General features: G+C 34.0%; 1 protein-coding gene across 2 annotated transcripts in view; it reads right to left on the bottom strand.

Moving 5' to 3' along the window:
• Window positions 1-27,606, bottom strand: part of FSTL5 (follistatin like 5) — a 902,259-nt gene that overhangs the window by 123,293 nt on the left and 751,360 nt on the right. For both annotated transcript variants that reach the window (XM_040250565.1, XM_040250564.1), the window contains exon 11: window positions 3,363-3,389. In XM_040250565.1, the coding sequence (XP_040106499.1) occupies window positions 3,363-3,389 (27 nt within the window). The remainder of the gene's footprint in view (window positions 1-3,362; window positions 3,390-27,606) is intronic.

The raw sequence follows: 27,606 nt of genomic DNA, 5'->3' as shown, positions 1-27,606 counted from the left end.
AATATTTTGCTCTAAAAATAATTATACAGTAGCTCATTAAGTTCGTGTGAACTCTTCTGTATTTTCCATGCTCCCCTGCAACATAGAATAGTCTGGACAACGAAATGTGACAAATCAGAGGTCGAAGGAGTTAAGAGAGGGCCTGATGCTTATTATTCTTTTTTTCCCCACTTTGGTGACATTATAAGTCACAAAGCTAGTCAGATAATAATGTAACACATAAACTTTTTTGCAATATTTCACTGTAATTTTCTATTTGTACCTTGTGCTGGTTGGTGTTAATTGCCCAACTAATATAGCAATTTATTTGAATAATTCCTATTACAGATATATGTATGAAGAGATTCATAAATATTTATAAAGATAACTTTAAAATTATATATATATATATATATATATATATATATATATATATATATACATTTGCTTTCAGATCACTAAATGTCACATCAAGCCAGTATTTTCCAAGGTAATTTCAGTTCCATATTGATCCTATAGATACTCAGCAAAATGATCTTATTCATAATAAATTTAGAAAATGCTCTACTATATAACAAACCATCTGACATCTCTCCTAAGAGTTTAAAATTAGTCTATCTAAAAGTTCAACTTAATCCTGCAGTGAATAAAATGGTTTAAATTGCTTTAATTCAGTGCTTATAAAAACCCTTATTATCATTACACCATAAAACATATACCAAACTGTTGTCTACTAAATAAATATTAGGAAATACTTTATTAGATTATAAGACCATAAAAAATATTGCAAAAGAGACCTAGTCATACCTAATCTTTTAATGTATACTTTGAGATCATCTATGTAGTAAAATTAGTTGACAATGAGTTAATCTTCCATTTCACAAGATTAAAAATTTTATTAGAGCAGATACTAGATCTCATCTTTACAAGTGCTTTCAAAGTACTCTACATTTAGTTGTCTCTTTAAAATATTTGTAAATAAATGAGTGATATATTTTTCTCCCTTCTAAAATGTTTTTCTACCCTCCCATAAAAAAAAGTTTGCCTTTAAGTCATATGACATTATAGAGGAATTATGATTTTGAAATCATGGTAATAGTGTAAATGTGAGCATGCAAACAGAAAGCACTGCTAGAGTGAAAATAAAAATGGGTCTCAGAAATATGGAGTTTTTGTTAGTTATTCTATCCTTAAAAATACAGGTAAAAATTTACTTTGGATGCTTCTTTTATTATTTCGATTATTTTTATGAAATAGTTGTACACATGTTTGTGGTTTAATGATTCCTCAACTTGGGCTATTATGCCTGGCCACCATTATTACTATTGCATGCAATCATTTTCAATTCTAATGCCTTACTGATAACTGTGGCATTATAAATATAATTTACAGATTCCTGGAATCTGAGTCAAATATATTATTTTCTCAAATATATTGTTTTAAATTTTATTTCAGAAAACAGCAAAGTACTCTGATGATAAGAGTACATAGAAAAAAAGGATTTTAAAAATTTCCTAAAACATTTCTTGTATATGCTTTAAAATTACCTGCAAAATGTATTAAATGATTTCTCAAGCTATGATTTCTCAAGCACGTATTCTGGGTCAAACAACATCATAAAGAGTAAGCACATCACTGACTGATGGAGAGCATATAGTTTCAAAGATTAACAGAAGAAAAACTTAAATGTTTTCATATAATGAATCTCAGGATGATTTTAATTAATCTGGAGGTCTCCTATTTTTTAAAGGTCACCTGAATAATATTATACTATTACTACATATTAATGATTATTATAAAGTACTAATAATGTTAATGACATCAATTCAAGTTATAAAAAAGAGTTGTTTGGGATATTTTAAAGAGATTTACATATCACAAATTTGCAAGGAAGGTGCCAAACTATATTTCAAGCATTGTTTTAAAAAATTATGGCTCAGAGAGGTAAAATGACTCATTCAAATTTTCCCAGCAATTAGTGATCAAGCTAGACCTGTGGTACGTGATCTCTGAATATTTAGGTTTTATTCCTTCCCTTTATAATGATTAAATAAAATCCATTTTTTAATACCCAGAGAAATATTTGTTTGATCTCAAGAAATAAGAGAGTCTAAAGAAACATCTAACATATATGCTAATCATGTCATAATAATATCTGTTTCAGTAATGATTGAATTCGTAAGTTCAAATGTGAAATATCCAAGTGGAATAAAATGAGAAGATAAAATTACTCCAATAGCTCTTAGTAAACTGGAGTTTAGGGCCTTTACAAAAGATTTGAGGAGAAAGAAATACCAAGGGAGAAAAAGAAATGTGTTATGCTCATCTTTGAGAATAAAACTGAGACAGCTAAATTTCAGAATTTATTAACTAACCCTTCTGAGGCATGGTCCTCCAGGTGGCTGTGACTCCAATTCATAAAAGAGTTACAACAAGAAACAAAGAAGTTTTTCTACAATAGTTTGTGTAGGCAATTACTTTGATAATTGCCTTCCAAGAGTGTAATGATGACTTATCCACATTTTTCTCCTAAGAATTTAAGTAATGCACTTGGGATATTTAAGTTCCGGGCAAATACTGCCACTTGGCTTTTGTGGCTAATTAAGAAAGACTAGCACAATTGAGTGCAGACTATAATTTAAAAAGTTGATAAAAAAATCTTCCTGAGAACTAACAACTATCCTTACTTTTGAGATGTCAAATTTGTGAGACAAAGAGGCTCTAGTTTACATACTGGTACAGACTGGATTTGAATCCAGTTACTTCAAGTTTATAACCCATTTTTTTTTCCTTTTTTTTAAAGATTATTTTTGATGTAGATTGTTTCATATCTTTATTAAGGTTTTGTTTTTGTTTTACAAAATTGCTTCTTTTTGTTTTTGTCTTGGTTTCTAGCCACAGGGTTTGTGGGATCACATGCCTCTACCCAGAGATTGAAACTGCAACCCCTGTATTGGAAGGTTAATTCTTAACTACTAGACCATCAGGGAAGTTGCAATAACCTGTTGTCTTTATTTATTATATTCCATTCATAAAGTAACAGTTTTCTAATTTTGTCTTTTCTAATCTGAATCATGGTTAATATATAAATTCTGTTTAACTAAGTTTGCTTTCATTTATTTGACTAATTTTAATTCTATACTCTTAAAAAGCATTTCCATATATTATAACATAACCTCCTGATTATATTTCAATAATAAATCAAGCTGATGAGAACCTATAAATATTTTAAATGGTAGCCATTTACAGAATAATACTGGTTTATGCTCAAATAAAATTTTAATGAAAATAGAAATGAATAAGGCAATTATTAGAACTGATAGTCAACAATATATCAAGTAATCAAAATAATCACAATAATATAAAAAAATGGAATTTAGTACCTTCTTCTCTCCATAATATGTTAGCTACTGCAGCATGTTTGAAAGAAAAAGGAGAAAAAGAAAAATGAGTAAAGTGAGAATGAATTACATAGTAATAAAAATAACTATCAAAGAGGTCACAATCTCTAAGATAGAACATGCATTTAAGAATAATGAAGGTGAATTCAACAATCTACTCTAACAAAAACATTAAAATGCTGGGACTATGACAATGTTCTGCTCATGTCTTGACAGCCAATTCTTCTTTACAACAGAGATTATGTTAATAAACAACAAAAAATTATGCATCACTGAAAACATTGGGATATTTAAGCTAATTTTGTTAAAAATATATCTTTAAAATATGCATAGTAGTTAAAACTATTCATTTATTTGAGGTAATACTTAAAAGTTAGTAATTGGAGCAGTTATAATTTTAAAATTCTTAATAATCATAAGTAATACTTCAACATGGTATGCAATGAATGACAAAATGAAAAACACAATCACAGAAAACTAACCAAATTCATCACATGGACCACAACCTTGTCTAATGCAATGAAACTATGAGCCATGCCATGTGGGGCCACCTAAGATGGATGCGTCATGGTGGAGAGTCCTGACAAAACATAGTCCACTGGAGAAGGGAATGGCAAACCACTTCAGTATTCTTGCCTTGAGAACCCCATGAACAGTATGAAAAGGCAAAAAGATAGGAAACTGAAAGATGAGCTCCCCGGGTCTGTAGGTGCCCAATATGCTACTGGAGAATAGTGGAGAAATAACTCCAGAAAGAATGAAGAGGTGGAACCAAATTAAAAACAACCTAGATGTCCATGAGCAGATAAATGGATAAGAAAGCTGTGGTACATATACACAATGGAGTATTACTCAGCCATTAAAAAGAATACATTTGAATCAATTCTAATGAAATGGATGAAACTGGAGCCGATTATACAGAGCGAAGCCAGAAAGAAAAACACCAATACAGTATATTAACACATATATATGGAATTTAGAAAGATGGTAATGATAACCCTGTATGTGAGACAGCAAAAGAGACACAGATGTATAGAATGGACTTTTGGACTCTGAGGGAGAGGGTGGGATGATTTGGGAGAATGGCACTGAAATATGTATACTATCATGTAAGAAACGAATCACCAGTCTATGTTTGATGCAGGATACAGGATGCTTGGGGCTGGTGCACGGGGATAATCCAGAGAGATGATATGGGGTGGGAGGTGGGAGGGGGGTTCAGGATTGGGAACTCATGTACACCCGTGGCAGATTCATGTCAATGTATGGCAAAACCAGTACAGTAAAAATTAAAAAAAAAAAAAAAAACAGCACCCAGTTGTGGATGTGACTGTTGATGGAAGTAGTCTGATGCTCTAAAAAACAATATTGCATAGGAACCTGAGATGTTAGGTCCATGAGTCAAGCAAATTAAAAATGGTCAAACAGGAGATGGCCAAGAGTGAACATCAACATTTTAGGAATCAGTGAACTAAAAAGGACTGCAATGGGTTAATCTAACTCAGATGACCATTTTATCTACTACTGTAGATAAGAATCCCTTAGAAAAAATGGAGTACCCATCATAGTCAACAAAAGAGTCTGAAATGCAGTACTTGGATATAATCTCAAAAATGACAGAATGATCTCTGCTATTTCCAAGGCAAACCATTCAATATCACAGAAATCCAAGTCTATGTCCTGACCAGTAATGCTGAAGAGGTTGAAGTTAAGTGGTTCTCTGAAGACCTACAAACTTCAAGAACTAACACCCCAAAAAGATGTCCTTTTCATTATAGGAGTCAAGAATGCAAAAGTAGGATGCCTAGAGATACCAGGAGTAACTGGCAAATTTGGCCTTGGAGTACAAAACAAACCAGGTCAAAGGCTAACAGTTTTGCCAAGAGAATGCACTGGTCATAGCAAACACCTTCGTCCAACAACACAGGAGACAGCTCTGCACATGGACACCACCAGATGGTCAATACTGAAATCAGATTGATTATACTCTTTGTAGCCAAAGATGGAGAAGCTCTATACAGTCAGCAAAAACAAGACCAGGAACTGACTGTGGCTCATCATGAACTCCTTATTGCCAAATTCAGAATTATATTCAAAGTAGGGAAAACCACTAGGCCATTCAGGTATGACCTAAATCAAATCCCCTACGATTATACAGTGGAAGTGACAAAAAGATTCAAGGGATTATATCTGATAGAGAGAGTGGCTGAAGAATTATGGAAGGAGGCTCATGACAGTTTCCAGGAGGCAGTGATCAAGACCATCTCCAAGAAAAAGAAATGCAAAAAAGGCTAAATGGTTGTCTGAGGAGGCCTTACAAACAGCTGAGGAAAGAAAAGAAGTGAAAGGCAAAGGAGAAAAGTAAAGATATACCCATTTGAATGCAGAGTTCCAAAGAATAGCAAGGAGAGATAAGAAAGCCTTCCTCACTGATCAATGCAAAGAAATAGAGTAAAAAAAATAGAATGGGGAAGACTAGAGATCCCTTCAAGAAAATTAGAGATACCAAGGGAACATTTCATGCAAAGATGGGCACAATAAAGAATATAATTGGTATGTGCCTAAAAGAAGCAGGAGACATTAAGAAGAGGTGGTAAGAATACACAGAAGAACTATACAAAAAGAACTTCATGACCCAGATAACCACAATGGTGTGATCATTCATGTAGAGCCAGACATCCTGGAATGCGAAGTCAAGTGGTTTTTAGGAAGCGTCACTATGAACAAAGCTAGCGGAGGTGATGGAATTCCAGTTGAGCTATTTTGAATCCTAAAAGATGGTACAGTGAAAGTGCTGTACTCGATATTCCAGCATATTTGCAAAATACAGCAGTGGCCACAGGACTGGAAAGGGTCAATTTTCATTCCAATCCCAAAGAAAGGCAACAGCAAAGAATGTTCAAAATACCACACAACTGCACTCACATGCTAACAAAGTAACGCTCAAAATTCTCTAAGTCAGGCCTCAACAGTACGTGAACCATGAACTTCCAGATGTACAAGTCAGATTTGGGTAAGGCAGAGGAACCAGAGATCAAATTGCCAACATCTGTTGGATCATTGAAAAAGCATGAGAGTTGCAGAAAAACATCTATTTCTGCTTTATTGACTATGCCAAAGACTTTCACTCTGTGGATCACAAAAAACTGAAAAATTCTTCAAGAGATGGGAATACCAGACCACCTGATCTGCCTCCTGAGAAATATGTCAGCAGGTCAAGAAGCAATAGTTAGAACTGGACATGGAACAGCAGACTGGTTCCAAATAGGGAAAGGCATACGTCAAGGCTGCATATTGTCACCCTGTTTATTTATCTTGTATGCAGAATGCATCACGTGAAATATCAGGCTGGATGAAGCACAAGCAGGAATCAAGATTTCTGGAAGAAACAGCAATAACTTCAGATATGCAGAAGACACCACTTTTATGGCAGAAAGAGAAGAAGAACTAAAGAACATCTTGATGAAAGCGAAAGAGGAGAGTGAAAAAGTTGGCTTAAAACTCAACATTCAGAAAATTAAAGAATTTGCCTGCCAAGCTAGTACAGCCACTATGGAGAACAGTGTGGAGATTCCTTAAAAAACTGGAAATAGAACTGTCATATGACCCAGCAATCCCACTGCTGGGCATACATACTAAGGAAACCAAAATTGAAAGAGACACATGTACCCCAATGTTCATCGCAGCACTGTTTATAATAGCCAGGACATGGAAGCAACCTAGATGTCCATCAGCAGATGAATGGATAAGAAAGCTGTGGTACATATACACAATGGACTATTACTCAGCCATTAAAAAGAATACACTTGAATCAGTTCTAATGAGGTGGATGAAACTGGAGCCTATTACACAGAGTGAAGTAAGCCAGAAAGAAAAACACCAATACAGTATACTAATGCATTTATATGGAATCTAGAAAGATGGGAATGATAACACTGTATATGAGACAGCCAAAGAGACACAGATGTATAGAACAGTCTTTTGGACTCTGTGGGAGAGGGAGAGGGTAGGATGATTTGGGAGAATGGCATTGAAACATGTATAATATCATATAAGAAATGAATTGCCAGTCTAAGTTCGATGCAGGATACAGGATGCTTGGGGCTGGTACACTGGAATGACCCAGAGGAATGGTATAGGGAGGGAGGTGGGAGGGGGGTTCAGGATTGGGAACACGTGTACACCTGTGGTGGATTCATGTCAATATATGGCAAAACCAATACAATATTGTAAAGTAATTAGCCTTCAATTAAAATAAATAAATTTAAATTTAAAAATAAATAAAATAAAATTTTGACCATAGACAGGTATCCTCTTGGAATGAAAGAAGGATTTGGTAGAAATTTAATTAAGAAATCAGTTCACTTGATATATTAGAACATAAAATGAGAATGATAAATACTGCTCAAATCTGAAAACAGAATCTCACAAAATGCATCACATATTATTAAGTGCAATATACTCTTAGTGACCTAGCACCCTATAAGTAGAGGCACATTCTAATGTTAGAATTAACATTGATATCAACACACACGTTAATATAAATGTGTGTTAAAATTTTAACATTTAACAAAACAAGGATAATAAATTAATAAATGAATAAGGGATTGTGATTGGTACTACAAATTAATTTTGATGGACTGAACAATTTATTAAATCCAGAAACAAATATAAATTTATAAGCACTGTAAAATTGTAAATAAAATGATCTAAACTTGAAGATAAAAATGTCACAAAGATTTAATTAAAATTACACATAAAAATAATAAGAGTTCAGTTAGGTGACAAGACACAAGATAAATACTCCAAATTTCACTTTCTTATGTAAGAATTAGAAGACACAATAAAAGATTTTATTTATAATATCCCTAAAGTGTAGTATATCAATAATTTACTAAAATAAAAATGTATAACAAATCAACTATAACATTCATTAAAATTATGCTAGATAGGACCCTATAGTATTCTTAGATCAAGAAGATAAATAATTGAAAAATAAAATTTATTCTTAATTACTTAATTTTAAAATGTCATTTATTGTTATTGTCTGTTTAGAACATGTTCTTTTGATTGTACAAAGTTAGACTGGGAATGTTTAGAGACGTTGACATGTGTTACCAAAGTTGACTTCTGAAAGGTTGCTGTCATTACTACCAGTTGTCCATGAAAGTTCATCCCACCATACTCAGGGTGAACTGTTTCTGCATATGTGTGTATGTGTGCACACATATATGCAAGCTTACCAAATGTGAATAAATATTGTCTCACAAATATACTAGGTTTGCTTATAAATTATATTGACTATGTTAGCAAATATATAAATAAAACTTTCTTCTATTTATGTCCTTATCTATTATTTATATTGGAATGTCATTTCATAATTTTTACACTTTTGACAGCTACTTATATATTGGAATGCCTTTATTTTGTCACATCAATTTTTCCTTCATACAATAGAAACAGCTATCTGCAATAAACACAGGCTTGATGATGCCACTAATTTGCTTAGAAACATAATGTACTTGTATGTGTGTGTGTGTTTGTGTAAGCTGAAAATCCTTAGCATAGCACACATGGGCTTCCACTATGTGCCTATGTCATCCTAAAGTCACATTATAAACATCAAGTCATTTTGAATCTCTTCACTGTTATACATGTTACACCTGCAGGAATACCCTCAATAAAATTCTTCACCTAATTTACTCTTGGTTGGCCTTTAAGTTCCAGCTTAGCTTTTTATCTATAGGTAGCCTGCCTGGAACCAAAGTTGAGTTAAATGACACTTTTTCTCTACATTTGGAATCCTGTGAAACATCTGTGGCATTCTGTAATTTATCATACATAATCTCTCTCAAAATCCTGTCTTTATAATTAAATAATGAAAACTTCAAAGCTATAGGCCTCCATTATTCAATGCTTATTCATGACTTAACTGAAATGTAAAATTCTTTTTGAAGATAATGTGTATCTTATAATGAAAATGTGGTTCAATGGAACAGATGCCTAGACACAAGGAAATTTTATTAAGGCCCTTTTGATAAATTGCCTTATTATGTAAATTAGGGACTTTCAGTTATGTTCAGATGATGGATGTCATGTTGCATGTGCCATTTCTATGAGAAAATGCATGTGGAGGGTGAATATTACATAAACAACTGTAATATTGTCATCAAGTATGGAGCAGCACGCTATAGTACTGCACAACTATTTTCCTTGGCTACTCATGTGCAAATTGCTTGGCCTTTCAACTAAGTAAGTTTTTTATTAGCCTTCTCTTTTGAAAGTGTAAGGTTTACACTAGTGCAAAACACTTTTTGATAAGCTATATTTATGTGAGGATAACATTTTAGCTAGCTGTCTTATTGATTGTTTCTCCATTTGGACTTAAAAAATTGACTTAACTTCAGAAGGCAAATGAAAAGGGCAAAGTCAAAAGAAAATATAGATAAAAATTTAATGTATCTGAAAAAATGTGTGGTGAGTCAAAATGTCTTGGAATGTACATATGGTGAAGGAAATGAGACATTTAAAATATACTATTTTAGGGGTGGAAAGCTATATAAGATATGCCAAATACACTGCCTTCCATATGCCAATTTCAAAGCCAATTTTAAGTGAAACTGTCACTCTTTTAGCACTGATTGAAGACAATAATCCAAGGACTACAGATTTCCAATCTAGTGTCTAGCATTAGTTGATTAGGCAATAGTGCCAAGATTACATTAAAGCATACAATCCAGAAACTAGCCACAACTCCGTGGTTTTAATCTCAATGAACTGATGAGGTAGGGTAATAATATTATTTTAGGGGAGGGTAATTTGAATCAGAAATTGTGTTTCTGATTCAAGAAACTGCAAACACAAGAAACACTAGAAAATCAAGAGCACAGAGAACTAAAATTGTAAGAATGCATAGCAAAAGTTACCATGCACAGAATTAGGGCTGTGATAATTTGTGATAATGCAGATCAGGATTCGAGAAAATAAGAAAAGGAGGAAGATCTATGCAACTCATAGGAAAGCAAGAGTCAATCATTTTCTGATTACATAAAGTTGGTTTCTGGGTTCTGAAAGGAGATACATCTCTGACTGCTTCATGTTGCCAGTTTAATACTCATATATATTTTTTAAAATCCTTGAACATAAACAGATAGAGAGAGTATACTCTTGACAACCAAGTGAGTTGGATTGAAACCAAGACAATGTCAGAATTATTCCCATGTTAAGGAAAAATTGTCATTATATGAAGGTGATGTCACACTATATACAGAAAACCCTAAAGACTCCACACAAAAACCACTAGAATTGATAAATGAATTCAGCAACATAGTAGGATATAAGATTAACAGAAATATGTTGCATTTATTTAAACCAACAATGAAATATCAGAAAGAGAATGCTAACAAACAATCCCTATCAAAATTGCATCAAAAATAAAATATTTAGGAATAAACCTTGCCAAGGAGGTAAAAGACTTAAATGATAAAAACTACAAAACATTAATAATGCTAACTGAAGATGACTCAAAGAAATGGAAAGATATTCCACGCTCTTGCATTGAAAGACTTAATATTGCTAAAATGGCCAAACTACTCAGAGAAATTTACAGATAATGCAATACCTATCAAAATACCCAGGACATTTTCCACAGTATTAGAACAAATAATCTTAAAATTTATATAGAACCACTAAAGACTCAGAATTGCCAAAGAAATCTTGAGGAATAAAACAAAGCATGGGGCACAAGCAACTGAGACTTCAGACAATGCTACAGAGCTATAGTAATTAAAACAGCATGGTATTGGCACAAAAACAAACATATGTGTCAATGGAACAGCATAGAGAGCCTGGAAACAACCTACATGCCTATGGACAATTAATTTTTGACAAAGTAGGAGGAAAAGCAGTCTCTTCAGCAAGTGGTTTTGGGAAAGTTTGATAGCTTCATGTAAACCAATGAAGTTAGAACACACCCTTGTACCTACCAAAAAATGAACTCAAAGTGACGTAAAGACTTAAATATAAGACAAGACAGCATAAAACTCCTAGAAGAGAACACAGGCAAAACATTCTCTGACATGAATAGTACCAATGTTTCCTTAGGTCAGCCACCCAAGGCAATAGAAATAAAAGCAAAAATAAACAAATGGGACATAATTAAGCTGAAAACCATTCGCACAGCAGTGGAAAACAAACAAACACAAAAAGACCAAGTCCAGGCTGAGAGAAAATATTTGCAAATGATGTGACCAAACAAGGGCTTAATTTTCAAAATATACAAACAGCTCCCACAATACAATAACAACAACAACAACAACAACAAAAACCAATCAAAAAATTGGCAGAAGACTTAAACTCCAGTACTTTGGTCACCTCGTGCGAAGAGTTGACTCATTGGAAAAGACTCTGATGCTGGGAGGGATTAGGGGCAGGAAGAGAAGGGGACGACAGAAGATGAGATGGCTGGATGGCATCACTGACTCGATGGACATGAGTCTGAGTGAACTCCAGGAGTTGGTGATGGACAGGGAGGCCTGGTGTGCTACGATTCACGGGGTCGCAAAGAGTCGGACACGACTGAGTGACTGAACTGAACTGAACAAGATTAAAAAATGATGTTGGACTTCAAACTGTCTGAGAAAGTGTTCATGTAGAAACTGCATGATGTCTCATAAAATAAGCTGGTTATAAATTAATAGGTGTTAACTTCTTCTAGAAAAGCTTTCTAAAGAAATACATGAAATATAACAGAAAATAAGACAGCATGAGGATTTTAAGAGCATGCAATGAGTGAAATAATTTCAATTGCTTAGAATAATATCTAAGACATGCACACACACAAGTGCATGTATATGGACAACATATATGTTTATATACATATGTACACACATTTTTTGTTAAACATACAGAGAAATATACCTTCAAAGATAAGAACTTTATGTTGTTGTTGTCAGTTGCTAAGTGATATCCAACTCTTTGAGACTTCATGGACTGTAGCACTCCCTGCTTCCCTGTCCTCCACTGATTCACAGAGCTTGCTCTAATTTACATCCGTTAAGTTGCTTTCTAGGCATCTCATCCTCTGCCACCCCATTCACCTTTTGCCTTCAGTCTTTCCCAGCATCAGGGTCTTCTCTTTACATCTGGTGGCCAAAGTATTGGAACTTCAGCTCCAGAAACAGTCCTTCCAATGAATATTCAGGGGTTGTTTCCTTTAGTATTCACTGTTTGATCTTTTTGCATCCATGGGACATTCAAGAATCTTTTCCAGCACCTCAATTCAAAAGCATCAATTCTTTGACACTCAGCCTTTTATTATGAACCAGCTCTCATATTTGTACAGAACATCTGGAAAAACCATATATTTAACTATATGGACCTTTGTTGGCAAAGTGATATCTCTGCTTTTTAATATGCTCTCTAGTTTGTCAGACTGCCCTGGTGGCTCAGATGGTACAAGTGTCTGCCTACAACGAGGGAGACCCGGGTTTGATCCCTGGGTCAGGAAGATCCCCTGGAGAAGGCAATGGCAACCCACTCCAGTATGCTTGCCTGAAAAAAATCCCATGGACGGAGGAGCCTGGTAGGCTACAGTCCATGGTGTCGCAAAGAGTTTGACCTGACTGAATGACTTCACTTCACTTCACTTCACTTCAGGAACAAGTGTCTTTTGATTTCAAGGCTCAGTCGCAGTCCACACTGATTTCAGAAACCAAGAAAATGAAACATTTTACCCCTTCCACTTTTTCCCCTTCTGTTTTCCATGAAGTGATGGGACCAAATGCCACAATCTTAGTTTTATTTTTTGAATGTTGAGTTTCAAGCCAGCTTTTTCATTCTCCTCTTTCACCTTCATCAAAAGCTCTTAAGTTCCTTTTCTGTTTCTGGTGATTGTAGTGGTATCATCTGTATATCTGAAGTTGTTGACATTTCTCCTGGCAAACTTGAATCCAGCTTATAATTCATCCAACCTGGCATTTTGCTTAATGTTCTCTGCATATAAGTTAAATAAACAAGATGAAAATATACAGCTTTGTCATACTCCTTTCCCAATTTTGAACTAGTTTGTTGTTCCATGTATGATTCTAGCTCGTTTCTTGACCTGTATACAGGTTTCTCAAGCTACAGATAAGGTGGTCTGATACTTTCATCTCTTTAAGAATTTTCCACAGTTTCTTGAGATCCACTCAATTAAAGGCTTTAGTGTAGTCAATGAAGCAGAAGTAGATGTTTTACTGAAAACGCTTTGCTTTCTCCATGACCCAATGAATGTTGGCAGTTTGATCTCTGGTTCCTCTGTTTTTAACCCAACTTATACATCTGGAGAATAACCCAACTTATTCATTGGAGAAGGAAATGGCAACCCACTCCAGTACTCCTGCCTGGAAAATTCCATGGACAGAGGAGCCTTGTAGGCTACAGCCCATGGGGTCGCAAAGAGTTGGACATGACTGAGCAACTTCATCTCACGTCATACATCTGGAAGTTCTCAGTTTATGTACTGCTGAAGTCCAGCTTGAATGATATTTGAGCATAATTTTGCTAACATGTGAAATGAGTGCAAATGTACAGTAGTTTGAACATTCTTTATCATTGCCCTTCTTTCAGATTGGAATAAAAACTGACTTTTTCCAGTCCTGTGGCCACTGATGAGTTTTCCAAATTTACTGCCATATTGAGTGTAGTACTTGAACAGCATCATCTTTTAGGATTTTAAATAGCTCAACTGGAATTCCATCACCTCCACTAGCTTTGTTCTTGGTAATGATTCCTAAGGCCCACTTGACTTCACACTCCAGGATATCTGACTCTAGGGGAGTTACTATATCATCATGGTTATCAGGTCATTAAGACCTTTCTTGTATAGCTCTTCTGTGTTTTCTTGCCACCACTTCTTAATCTTTGCTGCTTCCATTAGGTCCTTACCATTTCTGTCCTTTATCATGCCCATGCTTGCATTAAATATTCCCTTGCTAATCCAATTGTTTTGAAGACATCTCTAGCTTTTCCCATTCAATTGTTTTCCTCTATTTCTTTGCTTTGTTCATTTAATAAAGCCTTTTTATCTCTCCTTGCTATTCTCTGGAACTCTGCATTCAGTTGGGTAAGTTTTTTCCCTTTCTCCCTTGCCTTTCACTTCTCTTCTTTCTTCAGCTATTTGTAAAGCCTTCTCAGGCAACCACTTTGCATTCTTGCATTTCTTTTTCTTTGGAATTGTTTTGACCACTGTCTCCTGTACAATGTTACAAACCTCCACCCATAGTTCTTCAGTCACTCTGCCTACCAGATCTAATCCCTGGAATCTTTTCATCACTTCCATTGTATAATCATAAGGGATTTCATTTAGGTGTAACCTTAATGACCTAGTAGTTTTACCTGCTTTCTTCAATTTAAGCTTACATTTTGCAATAAGGAGCTCATGATATGAGCCACAATAATCTCCAGGTCTCATTTTTTTTGACTAACTGTATAGAGCTTCTTCATTTTTGGCTGCAAAGAACATAATCAATCTGATTTCTGCTTGACCATTTGGTGATGGCCATGTGTAGAGTTGTCTCTTGGGTTGTTGGAAAAGGGTGTTTACTGTGACCAGTGTCTTCTCTTTACAAAGCACTGTTAGCCTTTGTTTTGGTTCATTTTGTAGTCCAAGGCCAAACTTGCTATTAGTCCCAATATCCCTTGACTCTCTACTTTTGCCTTCTAATCCTCTGATGAAAAGGGCATCTTGTTTGTTGCTAGTTCTAGAAGCTGCTGTAGTTCTTCATAGAACTAATCAACTTCAGCTTCTTTGGAATCAGTGGTTGGGGTATGGACTTGAATTACTGTGATGTTGAATTATTTGCCATGGAAACAAACTGAGATCTTTCTGTCATTTTGAGGTTGTACCCAAGTATTGTATTTCAGACTCTTGTGTTGATAATGAGGGCTACTTTTCTTCTAAGGGATTCTTGCCCACAGTAGTAGATATAGTGATCATCTGAATTAAATTCTTCCATAACTGTCCATTTTTGGTTCATTGATTTCTAAGATGTCCTATGTTCAATCTTGCCATTTCCTGCTTGACCACATCTAATTTGTCTTGATTCATGGACCTAACATTCCAGGTTCTTATACGATATTGTTCTTTATAGCATCAGACTTTACTTTCACCGCCAGACACATACATAGCTGAGCGTCTTTCCTGCTTTAGCCCAGCCAATTCATTTTTCTAGAACTAGTAGTAATTGCCCTCTGCTCTTCCTTGGTAGCATATCAGACACCTTCTGACCTGGGGACTCATCTTCTGGTGTCATATTTGTTGTCTTTTCATACTGTCCATGGGGTTCTTGAGGCAAGCATTCTGTAGCGAGTTATCATTTTCATTTCCAGTGGACCACATTTTGCCAAAAATCTTCACTATGACCCAACCATTTTATGTGGCCCTGTACAACATGGCTTGTAGCTTCACTGTGTTATGCAAGCCCATGCACTATGACAAGGCTGTGATCCAGAAGGGGAATAACCTTATGTTATGACTCAAAATGAAGCACCTTGCAGCAGTAATATGGTTCATATATATTGCTTTTTTAATGAAGAGAAATAGTTTAATATACACACTGTGAAGGAATAAATATTTACATGTCTTTTCAGACAGGCTTTGTCAAATATGAAAAGCCTTATTAGCAACCCAATGGCAAGATTCTTGGTAAATTCAATTTGTCTTTTTAAAATATTGGTTCAAGTGTTTGCATTGCATTGAATAAAGCAAAATCCATATTGCTTTTTATTTGCTTTTAAACAATAATGTAAAACCAAACATTCTCAATCTGTTAAATTCCCACCCTATAGCACTAAAACCACAAGTACTTGGTTAAAAGGATGACTAATCCTGGACCTGAAATTTTCTTTTGGAAGTACTTTAAATACATCTTAGTTCTCATACAATTTTATGATAGAGAACCAAAATATGTGTTACACAGTAAAAAATTCAATGTAAAAATATTAATTGGAGGATTATAAACCAACAATGAATTTTATAAAGAAATTTCAGCTTAATCATGGAAGACTTGTTATCAAATTACAAAATATCCTGATGGTCCCAAGATGAGTTAACTGTACATGGCATGTCCAACTTGTTCATTGAGTCATTTGTTGAACAGGATTATTTGCACTGGCCATTTCAATGTTAACCTGACATCTTTCCTAGCATTTTTCTGCTCTAGAATAATTTTCCTTCTTTCTGACATAATTCTAAAAGTAGTATTTATTTTAAAAAAATAAAAAAGCACAGGTTTCTTTGTTTTGCTCATATTAGTGGGGAGAGAATGGCAGGTCCTACCTAAGATGACACCACAAGGTGTTTGTTCTCAACCTTTCCCAGCATTTTCACTTACTAGTCTAAGTTTTGCTAGTTATTAGAATTTATCTACCTGTTTTAAAAATATTATTTAGATGAACAAAGTGAAACTTGGGGTGGTTTAATTTGCAAATGATATAACTGGGATTAATATCCAACATACAACTCGATATCAAAAAACAAATCAGAAAAATCAAACCCAAACAAAAACCATATTTTAAAAATAATAGGCAGAAAAACTGAATAGATATTTTTCCAAAGAAGAAATGCAAATATGAAAAAATGCTCAATATTGCTAATCAGCAGGGAAATGCAAATCAAAACAATGAGATATCACCTCATAACTCAGAAAGGCTATCATCAAAAGAACACAAATAACAAATGTTGGGAGGATATAGAGAAAAGAGAACTCTTATTAACTGCTGGTGGGTATGTAATTGATACAAGTCACTGTGGAAAAGAGTATGATGGTTTCTTGCAAAACTAAAAATGGGACTACCACATGGTTTAGCAATTCCACTCCAGGATACATATCCAAAAAACAAAAGTTCTAATTTGAAAAGATACATGCACCCCACTATTTATAACAGCATTATTCACAATTGTCATGATATGGAAGCTATGTAAATGCCCAGGAAAAGCCAAACAGATAAAGAAGATGTGGTATATATACACATATAATGGAATGTTACTCGGGCATTAAAGAGTGAAATTTTGCCATCTGCAGCAACATGAATGGACTTAGTGGGCAGTATGCTAAGTGAAATAAGTCAGACAGAAAAAAATAAATACTGTGTGATATCACTTATATGTGGAATCTGAAAAATACAAAATAATAATGAATATTTCCAAAAAGAAGCAGATTTACATGATACAGAGAACAAACTAGTGGTTATCAGTGTAGGGGAGGGGCAATCTAGGGTTTAGGAAGTGGGAGACACAAAACATTGGATGTAAGATAGGTTCAAGAATATAATTGTATAACATAGGGAATATAACCAATATTTGTAATATTGTGTATAGTATGTATTTGCAATAACTATAAATGAAAATAACCTTAAAAATTGTGCATGCATATATATATATTTATTTATTTATTTATTTATTTATTTATACACACATATGGGCTTCCCCGGTGGTAAAACAGAAATCTTCCTGTCAATGCAGGAGATGCAAGAGACATGGGTTCAATCCCTGAGTCAGGAAGGTCCCCTGGAATAGGAAGTAGCAACCCCCTCCAGTATTCTTGCCTGGAGAATTCCATGGACAGAGAAATCTAGAGGGCCACAGTCTGTGGGGTTGGCAAAACAGTCAGACACAACTTAGTCATTGATCACACACATACATTTAAATTAAAAGTTAAAACATTTCAATAGTATATTGAAAGAGAGAGGACAATGTAATGAAATCAGAAAACTATTTCAAGTTATCCACAGGTTTTGCTTTCCTATTTTCTTTCTTTCTTTCTTTTTATTCTATGCTTCGTACAGTTACAGTTCAGTCGCTCAATCGTGTCTAACTCTTTGTGATCCCATGGACCACAGCACGCCAGGCCTCCCTGTCCACCACCAACTCCCAGAGTTTACTCAAACTCATGTCCATTAAGTCGGTGGTGCCATCTAAGCATCTCATCCTCTGTCGTCCCCTTCTCCTCCTGCCTTAAATCTTTCCCAGCATCAGGGTCTTTTCAAATGAGTCAGTTCTTTGCATCAGGTGGCCAAAGTATTGGAGTTTCAGTCCTTCCAATGAATATTCAGGACTGATTTCCTTGAGGATGGACTGGTTGGATCTCCTTGCAGTCCAAGGGACTCTCAAGAGTCTTCTCCAACACACAGTTCAAAAGCATCAATTCTTCAAAGGTCAGCTTTCTTTATAGTCCAACTCTCACATCCATACATGACCACTGGAAAAACCATAGCCTTGACTAGACAGACCTTTGTTGGCAAAATAATGTCTCTGCTTTTTAGTATGCTGTCTAGGTTGGTCATAACTTATCTTCCAAGGAGTACGTATCTTTTTATTTCATGGCTGCAGTCACCATCTGAAGTGACTTTGGAGCCCCAAAAATATAAAAGTCTGCCACTGTTTCCACTGTTTCTCCATCTATTTGCCATGAAGTGATAGAACCTTGTCTCATTAAGACTCCTGGTCATAATGCTACCTGATTTTAAATCTCTACCCTTTCAGGAGCCTAACATTTTGTCCATAGAGTTACTGTCCTCTGTAGTTGTAAATGCCTGAAGATGAGATTAAGAAACAAAAATCTTCCTCATCATGTTAGAAGGGAAAACTAAAGTCTGAAGAAATGATATCAGTTTCTAAAGCCAGGTAAAAAAATCACCACTACACATTAAGATTAGAAATTTGGAGTTACTGCCCTGATTACTTTAAATACACTGTCTTCTTCATTTGAAACATCGTTGTTATTCCTGCCAGCTGAATCACTACCTCAAATTGTCACTGGAGAAACAAATGATGAAAAATTTTGCAAGAAAGAAACATCTCTGTTCTTCTCTCTTTCCTCTCCCCTGCTTTCCTGTCCCCATCCCAACTAATACAGATTCTGTATTGATAAAAGAGAACAATGCCAGCTGCTCTTCTTCATTCCATTGTCAGCACTGAGAAAAGGGCAGGACAGACAACAGCAATACTCGAGCTGCTACAGTGACTGGCACAGAGAAGAGAAGAACGGGGTCAAAGGTGCAGAGAGGGAAGAGACAGGAAGAGAAATAAACTAGGCCAAGCGGTGTAGCCAGCCATGCTATGTGAAGAGTGAACTTGGCACTGAAAAGTGAGGCATTTTCACCGAAGTCTTCTGATGTGACAAGGACTCCACTCACGTAACCTCTAATTATCACTCCCTCTTGAAAATAAGATGCTGTTAGGCATGACTTTAGAATGTGATATAAGAATGGTTTCCCTCCCATATATGAGTATGCATTTTTTAACTAACGTTCACTATGAAACATGTCTTTCCCACTCTCTAAAAGATGGAATGGCAAAGGAAAATGATACAATTTGAATACAACCCTGAAATCTTATGTTCCAAGAGCATTTTTTCAAACATAAGCATAAAATGTTTCTTGTAGCTGTGAGATTCAAAAAGGGAATTAAGCTTCACAGAAGCTACAGACTGTATAAGATACAAGAGTAAACGAATTGGCAGTTGTTATACATGCTGATAAAAGTATAAGCAATCCCTAAATAAACCTGAACATCAAAATAATTTTCTGTTAAACAGAATATAAAATATTTAATCTGTAACTCTTCCTTGAATAGTCCTATTCCTAGGATTTTTCACTTTTACCCATTTTTACCATTACAGAATTTTTAGCAATTTTTCAATATATTTAAGGAAATATTTAATTTAAAGCTAAAAATTAGTGGTCCAGAATAATAACAATATCAGTAACCAGAACATATTTATTGAGTCCTTGTTATGTGCTAAGCACTGTGCCAAGTATCTTCAAATATTGGATTCATTAAAATTTCATTTATACCAATATCTCTAATTGAGTTAATTTCCCTCATAATTTTTTAAAAGCAAAATAAAGTAAGCATGTGCTAAAAATATGAGACTAACCAAATAGTCTGGAGTGAAATAATATATTCTAAAAATAAATTGATGAGCAGAGTACCCACTTATTTAAGTATCAAACAAAATAAACTCAGATTAGTCTCTGAGACTAATCTGAGAATTGTGTACTGGCCAACACTGTACCAACTGGTATGAAGTAAAAGCTGCTTAAGGGCCACAAAACATAAAGCTGGCAGTAGATTATCTTTTAACTATTATTATAATTGAGTCTTTTCATTGCCAGTTTTGCTCTAATTTTTCGGTTACAAATTAATAGGCATAAACAGCCTAAGGCATAATTTAGTTCTTGACTATTTTAATATGATTATTTATTACAAAAATAATATTTTCAGAATGTTTTCTTCTTACAGGTTCAAATAGACTGATAAATCAAGTAACACTAATCTTTTGAGAAATGCCATTATACCAAATACTTATCGAAAGATAAGAAAAGGAAGATGATTCAACCTTATACTGAATGGTCATGTTAGCTCTATCCCAGTAGCACACTGAAACAAATTTTCACAATACGTATTCCATATTGAGATTAAACGATCAACACAGAAGACTATTGGTTGTATCAACTATGTTGTCAATTTCAATTCAATTAATCCTACCCAGCTAAGAAAAAAATTACTCACACGTTTACTACATATTAATAATGAAATCTAGCCAAAAAAAAAAAAATGGGGGTTATTTCTCCAAGGTAATTGCTAAATAATGGCTGTGCTGTGCTGTGCTAAGTTGCTTCACTTGTGTCTGACTCTTTTCAACCCTTTGGACCATAGCACACAAGCCTCCTCTCTCCATGGGATCCTGGCAAGAATATTGGAGTGGGTGGCCATGCCCTCTTCCAGGGGATCTTCCTGACCCCAGGATCGAACCTGCATCTCTAAAGTCCCCTGCATTGGCAAGCAGGCTCTTTACCACTAGCACCACCTGGGAATCTCAAATAACTTTTTTTTCCTTTGCTGAAATATAGCATGTAAATAAACCCTAATTTGACTTTTTCTATTCTTAAATTTCAATGCCTCCCTTAATCTCAGTCAGTTCAGTTCAGTTGCTCCCTTAATCTGGTTCTACCTAATAATTCATTCTCACCATGTACTGCAAACACAAATCTTTTTATGAGTATATTACACAAAGTTAATAAAACCCACCATGTTCTTCAGGACTCTTCCCTGAGTTGACACACTTTTAAGTTTCCAGCTGTACAATTACTACTACACACCAAAGAGTAACTCAAATGTCATCACCTCAATAAAGATTATGCAACGCAACTCAGTTGGAATTTGATATTTCTGGGGCTGCAATCCTATCACATTTGGCTTGTGTGTTTATTACAGCAATTATGTTATTCTAGCTGTCCTTTACTTCTAACTCCACCAAACTATAGCCTTTCAGAAAGTTCAGAGCTATCTTATTCAGTGTTAGCTGTATTCTAGCAGCATATTTCTTCGTGTGTGTTCTTTCCGCAGTGAATATTTCTTAGGTGAAAGCACAAACCAGCAAATCTATTGTTCTCTGTACATTTTTTGTTTGCCTTACAATGAAACCTGTTAACTTTATAAACTTTGTAAATATCCCTTTTCGAACAGACATTAGACAACAAATAAATTTGGAGTAATGCTGAAATAGTATTCATGTACTTGGGAAAGTAACAGCTTCAAACACATTTAAATTATTTAAATAAAATTGCAGCCATTGTAAAAATATTTCAATTAAATTAATTTAGGTACCATGGAAATACGGAAGTAATTAAAAGGCACAGAAAATGAAACTATTTTATTTCAAAATATTAAGTACATGGCAGATTCTTCCTAAAAAACTTCTGAATATATGGCCATTCAATGTTTCTCTAATATGTGTGATTGCTGCTTTCCAAGGCATATGCAAAATCAACTCTAATAGATAGTGTCAAAGTGCTTTCCACAGGGGGCTAAAACTGATGGATAATGAGTCCTAATTTTCCAAATCTCATCAAGTCTTGGTGTTATGCAGCTTTTTACTTTTTGGTATTCTACTGGATGTAAATGGAGTTTCTCTGTGATTATAAAATGTGGTTTCCTTGAAAAGTAATGAGGATTCCCATATTTTCTTAATATATATTGGTACTTCATCATGCCTTCTGTCTGAAAAGTTTTTTTTAAAAGTATTGCCTAGTTTTATATCAGTTGTTTCCCCTATATTTATCTGCCTATCTCCTTACCTATCTATCATTGCATTAATCAATCAATCTATGATACTAAGTTCTTATTAGTTTTTTAAGTTGCCAATATCTTGAGGGCAAATTCTTATGATTAGAACTTCTTAAATTTAATCTAATCTTACTGTTTTATGATATTTTTTCTGTCTTTGAACCATATCCCTAAAATTATATTATGATATTAATATCAGCATGACCATAATTAGCAGCTTCCCTAGGCCAGCAATGTGGGAGACCTGGGTTCAATCCCTGGGATGGGAAGATCCCCTGAAGCAGGGCACAGCGACCCACTCCAGAATTCTTGCCTGGAGAATCTTCAAGAAAAGAGAAGCCTGGCAGGCAACAGTTCATGGAGTCACAAAGAGTTGGACATGACAGAGCAGCTAAGCACAGCACAACCATAATTAGCACAATTTTGGATGTAATATATACATATATGTATCTATATAGTCTTTACTTAACTATCCTTATAATAATTACAGTAGAAAATAACGCACCTTTTTACTTAATGTATGGTATAACCTCATTCTTCTGAATCCAAACATTACCTAGAAATACATTTTGATTTTCTATAAAGATATATTTCAGATAAAAACAGAAATATTTTATTCACTAATAATTTATGTTTTATTAAAATATTGCTAAAATTGTTGGAATATTTCTAAAAGTTTTATTAATTATGCAGTCTAAATAAATATGTGCATTAGAGACTAGATCAATTTAGGTGAAAGATATTTGAATTGGCACATGATGTTACTGTATGAGTTAGAAAACTGAATTTTAAGAAATTTCATATTTAATAATATTTCATAGTATTTCAACAGAAATATGGAAATATATACAAACTTGGAAAGTAAAGCAACTAAGGAGGATGAACAATAATCAAACTATCTCACTCATTACTCTTTCTGGCATATTCATGTAACAATCAGTTCTTACAAGAATCCAGATATTTGGGCAAACAGAGGTTAAAGAGCACACAGATGTATAATCTGGGCTCTTTGTACACAGCTGATAAAATTTTAGATTTCATAAAACATTAAGAAGACACCTGCAGCCCCTCACCTGGGAAGCTGGGAATTTGAAGGGCATGTTTTTTTTTTTTTTATTTTTTTATTAACTCTTCAAATATCAATACCATTTTCTGACAGAGTTCTTATATCTGAGAACTCTAAGAGAATCATGGAGTGATAATTCTAACCTTGTTTTGAACCTAAGTACAGGTTTCCAAAAACAGATTTCCACTCTATCCAAAAGTGGAGTGTTCCTGAGAAATCTTTCACAAGCCAAAATGTCATAAAGTGAAGAATTATCTTAGAACACACTTTGCTAAGGGACACACTTTCCTAAGACTCTTTAAAGGCTGCAGCATAACAGACTGAACATGATTTTAACTTTTTACCATGTTTCATAAAATGAAAATCCTTTTAGGGTTTCTTTCGGTCAGGGAATGTTGATACATGTAAGTTTTTCATAAAAGAAAAGTGGCCTAAATTGAATTTATGAAAATTGGAGACCACCTGTATCAGCTATTATGCAAAAGATTCACCAAGTATATAATGCCTCTGGAGTTAAAGTGAGTCCTAAAATTTTTTCCTGAACATCAATAACAAAATATCAGTACACAGATTTTATAAATGTTTCACAGAGATTTTATACTCAGTATTATCACTGTATATAAGCTTATTTAGTGTGCATGCCTGAGGAAATATAAATAAAATGTCATCATTACTTGCCTAATTTTATCATAAAATAAATTAGGCAAATTGTCATTGTATAATATGGGATGGGATAGGAATATTCCACTAAAGGTATATAATGCCCTACAGACAAAATGGAGGTAATAGAAAAAAACAAACAAACAAAAACTTAGAGTAGTATTTCATTTTGTAGGCAAGTGATGCCTGATTACTGTTGATTGTTGTAAACCTGTCAGTTTGATGACATTCAGATCACATAGCCTCTTGTTAGATGACAAGCTGCTATCATTGTGCAAAAAATGGCAATGAGTTAGAAACAGAGTCTATTTAATGACATTGAAGAGAATGCTATTTTGAAAAAATAGGATTCAGATATGGAAATCATGAGGCAGATCATTTCAGCATGTTTTGGGTCAACAGATGACACAATTTATGAAACATACTAATTCACAGGATGTGACAATGTCATTGACCAAATTGAGAACATAAATATTAGAATTTAAGATAAATAATGAAAAATAATAAAAATAATAAATACTTATCATGCATGGTTAACCTTGACATGAGTCTGATTATCCTTGGTGTGTTATGTTTCATAAAAAGTTTACTCAAATGTAAAGGTCTGTGAGAAATATTTAAGAGTTTTGTGTTTTTCTAAATAAATGTGAATTGTTCACTCTACTTTATAATGTTTTGAGTATAGTACTTTTATTGAGTAGTATTCAGTGAATGCTAAATAAAGTTAACAATAATATCATTTATTGATTTATTTAATTTTTCTCAAATATTTGTTTTTATTTGATTCTTTTTGACTCCAGCACTTAGCTCATAACTATTAGGATTAAAATATCACCCTGGCTATGATGTCCACACCATATCTCTAACTACAGATTTTCCAGATTCCTAATTATTCTACCTAACTCATGTTGGTTGAATATAAAAATGATTATTAATTGATAACTGGTGCATTTGGCTCCATCTATAATGGCAACCCACTCCAGTATGCTTTCCTGGAGAATTCCATGGACAAAGAGGAACCTGGCAGGCTACAGTTTATGGGGTTGCAAAGAGTCAGACACAACTGAATGACTAACACTTTAAGTTTTACTTCATACCAGCTAGACTATACTATTCTTCATTTATACTATCCTAGCTTCTGTAGACATTGATAAATCCATGCATAAATGATCTCATTAAATCTATATAACTGCTCTTTAGAAGTATTTTCTGTATTCTTTAAAAATAGAAAGTACATGAAGACTAGTTACATGAAGAACAAGTTAATCAACTTGTTCATGTTACCAGAATATGCTCTATTTCCAAAGTTTGTGACACCATACTTAAACTGCCTTTAAATGTAAAAATATCATATTTAACCTATTTTAAGACCCTTTCCTCTACTTCTAAACTAGGTAAGTACTTCTTAAACATTCATATAGCTTTTGGAATATTTAGGTACAAATGGCTATGTTTCACCATATTTTTAAATCTGTGTATTGTGAATAATAGTTATCACATTTTATAATAATTATTAACTTATATGAACATTATATATTTATGTAATTTGTTCATTCTTATAACCTTGTTGTAGAGTTTATCTCATTTAAAACATTCATTTAAAGAACAATAATTAATTTTAATTCATATAGCCAACAAATATTAATCTATTGAAGTTAATTCTAATGTAAGTAATGTAGTAATAAGCCAATATTTCCAATGCAATACTGCTTGTGACAATCAGAAAAGAAAAAACATGTGTGTGTGTGTATATGTATATGTATATATGTACATATGTATATATACTAGTGTAATGTATTTAGATATTATCTTCCAATATTTGTGAGAAGTTAGATTAATCATATCCTTTACTAAAATCCCAGAAAGATGTCATATAATCAGCACCTAGTATTTAACACATGTAGAGGCTTGAAAGCTTTCCAGAGTAGCCTACATTCGTATTGCTTTTTATTTACCATAATTCTGAAGATGAATTGTTATGCTCTGGGGATTGCCTTCCAGAGGGAATGTAAGTGCTTTAAGTGCTTGTGCTCTGTGCAAGATGTTTCCAAATAAATAACTTTCTACCTCTACCTAAACCCTCTCACATATTTCAAATTATCTTCTCCTCCCTGTTAAAAGCACTACACAACTGTCTAGGGCCCATTTCTACAGTTCTCTGCATTTAAATCCTCCCTGTATACCATTCCATTAAATCTTAGTCATCAAGCCCTAACCCTAACGTAACTGGAGATTATATTATCTTACAGCATTTTCTTGTAGTTCAAGTTTTGTCACATGACAAAACTTCCAGTGAGTTTTGTCAGCAAGTTGGGACCTATAACTCAAGGTTTTCCAATTCAAAGATCCAGACACAACAAATATCAACCCCATGGACTGTGATGTTTTCCATGAATCTGTCTCTCAACAGCATCATATTGCTGGGAAATATAAGAAAAAAATGAGGTTGATACTACTATGAGAATTCAGTTATACAGAAAATAACTAAATGATTTTTCTGAACCCATGGTTAAAGTCTGTGTTGTGTCAGTTAGCCCCAAACTTGTAAATCTTTCTCTGCTTTTTATTGCTGTCTACATGAGATTCAATACCTCTTCTCTGCCTCTTTCAAACTGAAAACAGAAGAAAAGCATCTTACCACATATTGTTTTAGCATAATAGAAATGAAAATTGACCAATGTAAAGGGGAAATAAAGTAAAGCTTTTGCTTTAAATCTAGCAAAACTGGACCCTGGAAAAATATTTATTTTTACTCAAAATATCTTAATATCTACATTAAGGGAAAAAATATACTCTTCTCAGCAGGGTCAATTTCCAGTATGATGACAATATTTTATATTTGGATATGTAATACTATAGGTGTTAATATACACTCATATCTCTATCTACATCTATCTCTACATCTATCCCTACATCTATCCCTATCCATAAATCTACGTACATATTTCATTTATTTTGGTAATCCTTTGATTTCTAAACAATCACTAGATTTTCCAGTCTTACTAAAATGATTTTTATCAATGTTTCTAGCAAGAAGTAAGTAAGTATTTTCAGAAGGTTGGTAGGAGTTGGCAAATTGTCCAGCATTACAGTGTGTGCTTTTCTATATCTGCACAGAATTCTCTTAGTGAATTAGTATCTATGCCTTATTACAGATAAGAATATTAAAGCTCAGAGAGGCTAAGTCGTAGCTCCAAGTCATAGGATTATTACATGGTAGAAAAATAATTCTAATTCATGTCTTACTGCAAAATCCATGCTCTTCAATTAGAGAAATCTGCTTTTTAGATACACAGTTGATACATAAACAACATGTGTTTGAATTGTGTGGGTCCACTTATACAGGTTTTTTGCCTTTTTTTTTTTTTTTCCCCAATAACTATCTACTA

This window comes from Oryx dammah, unplaced genomic scaffold (genome assembly GCF_014754425.2).
Source record: "Oryx dammah isolate SB20612 unplaced genomic scaffold, SCBI_Odam_1.1 HiC_scaffold_12, whole genome shotgun sequence".
Taxonomy (NCBI): domain Eukaryota; kingdom Metazoa; phylum Chordata; class Mammalia; order Artiodactyla; family Bovidae; genus Oryx; species Oryx dammah.
Note: the sequence above shows the minus strand (reverse complement) of the source record. Positions and strands in the feature narration are given on the sequence as shown.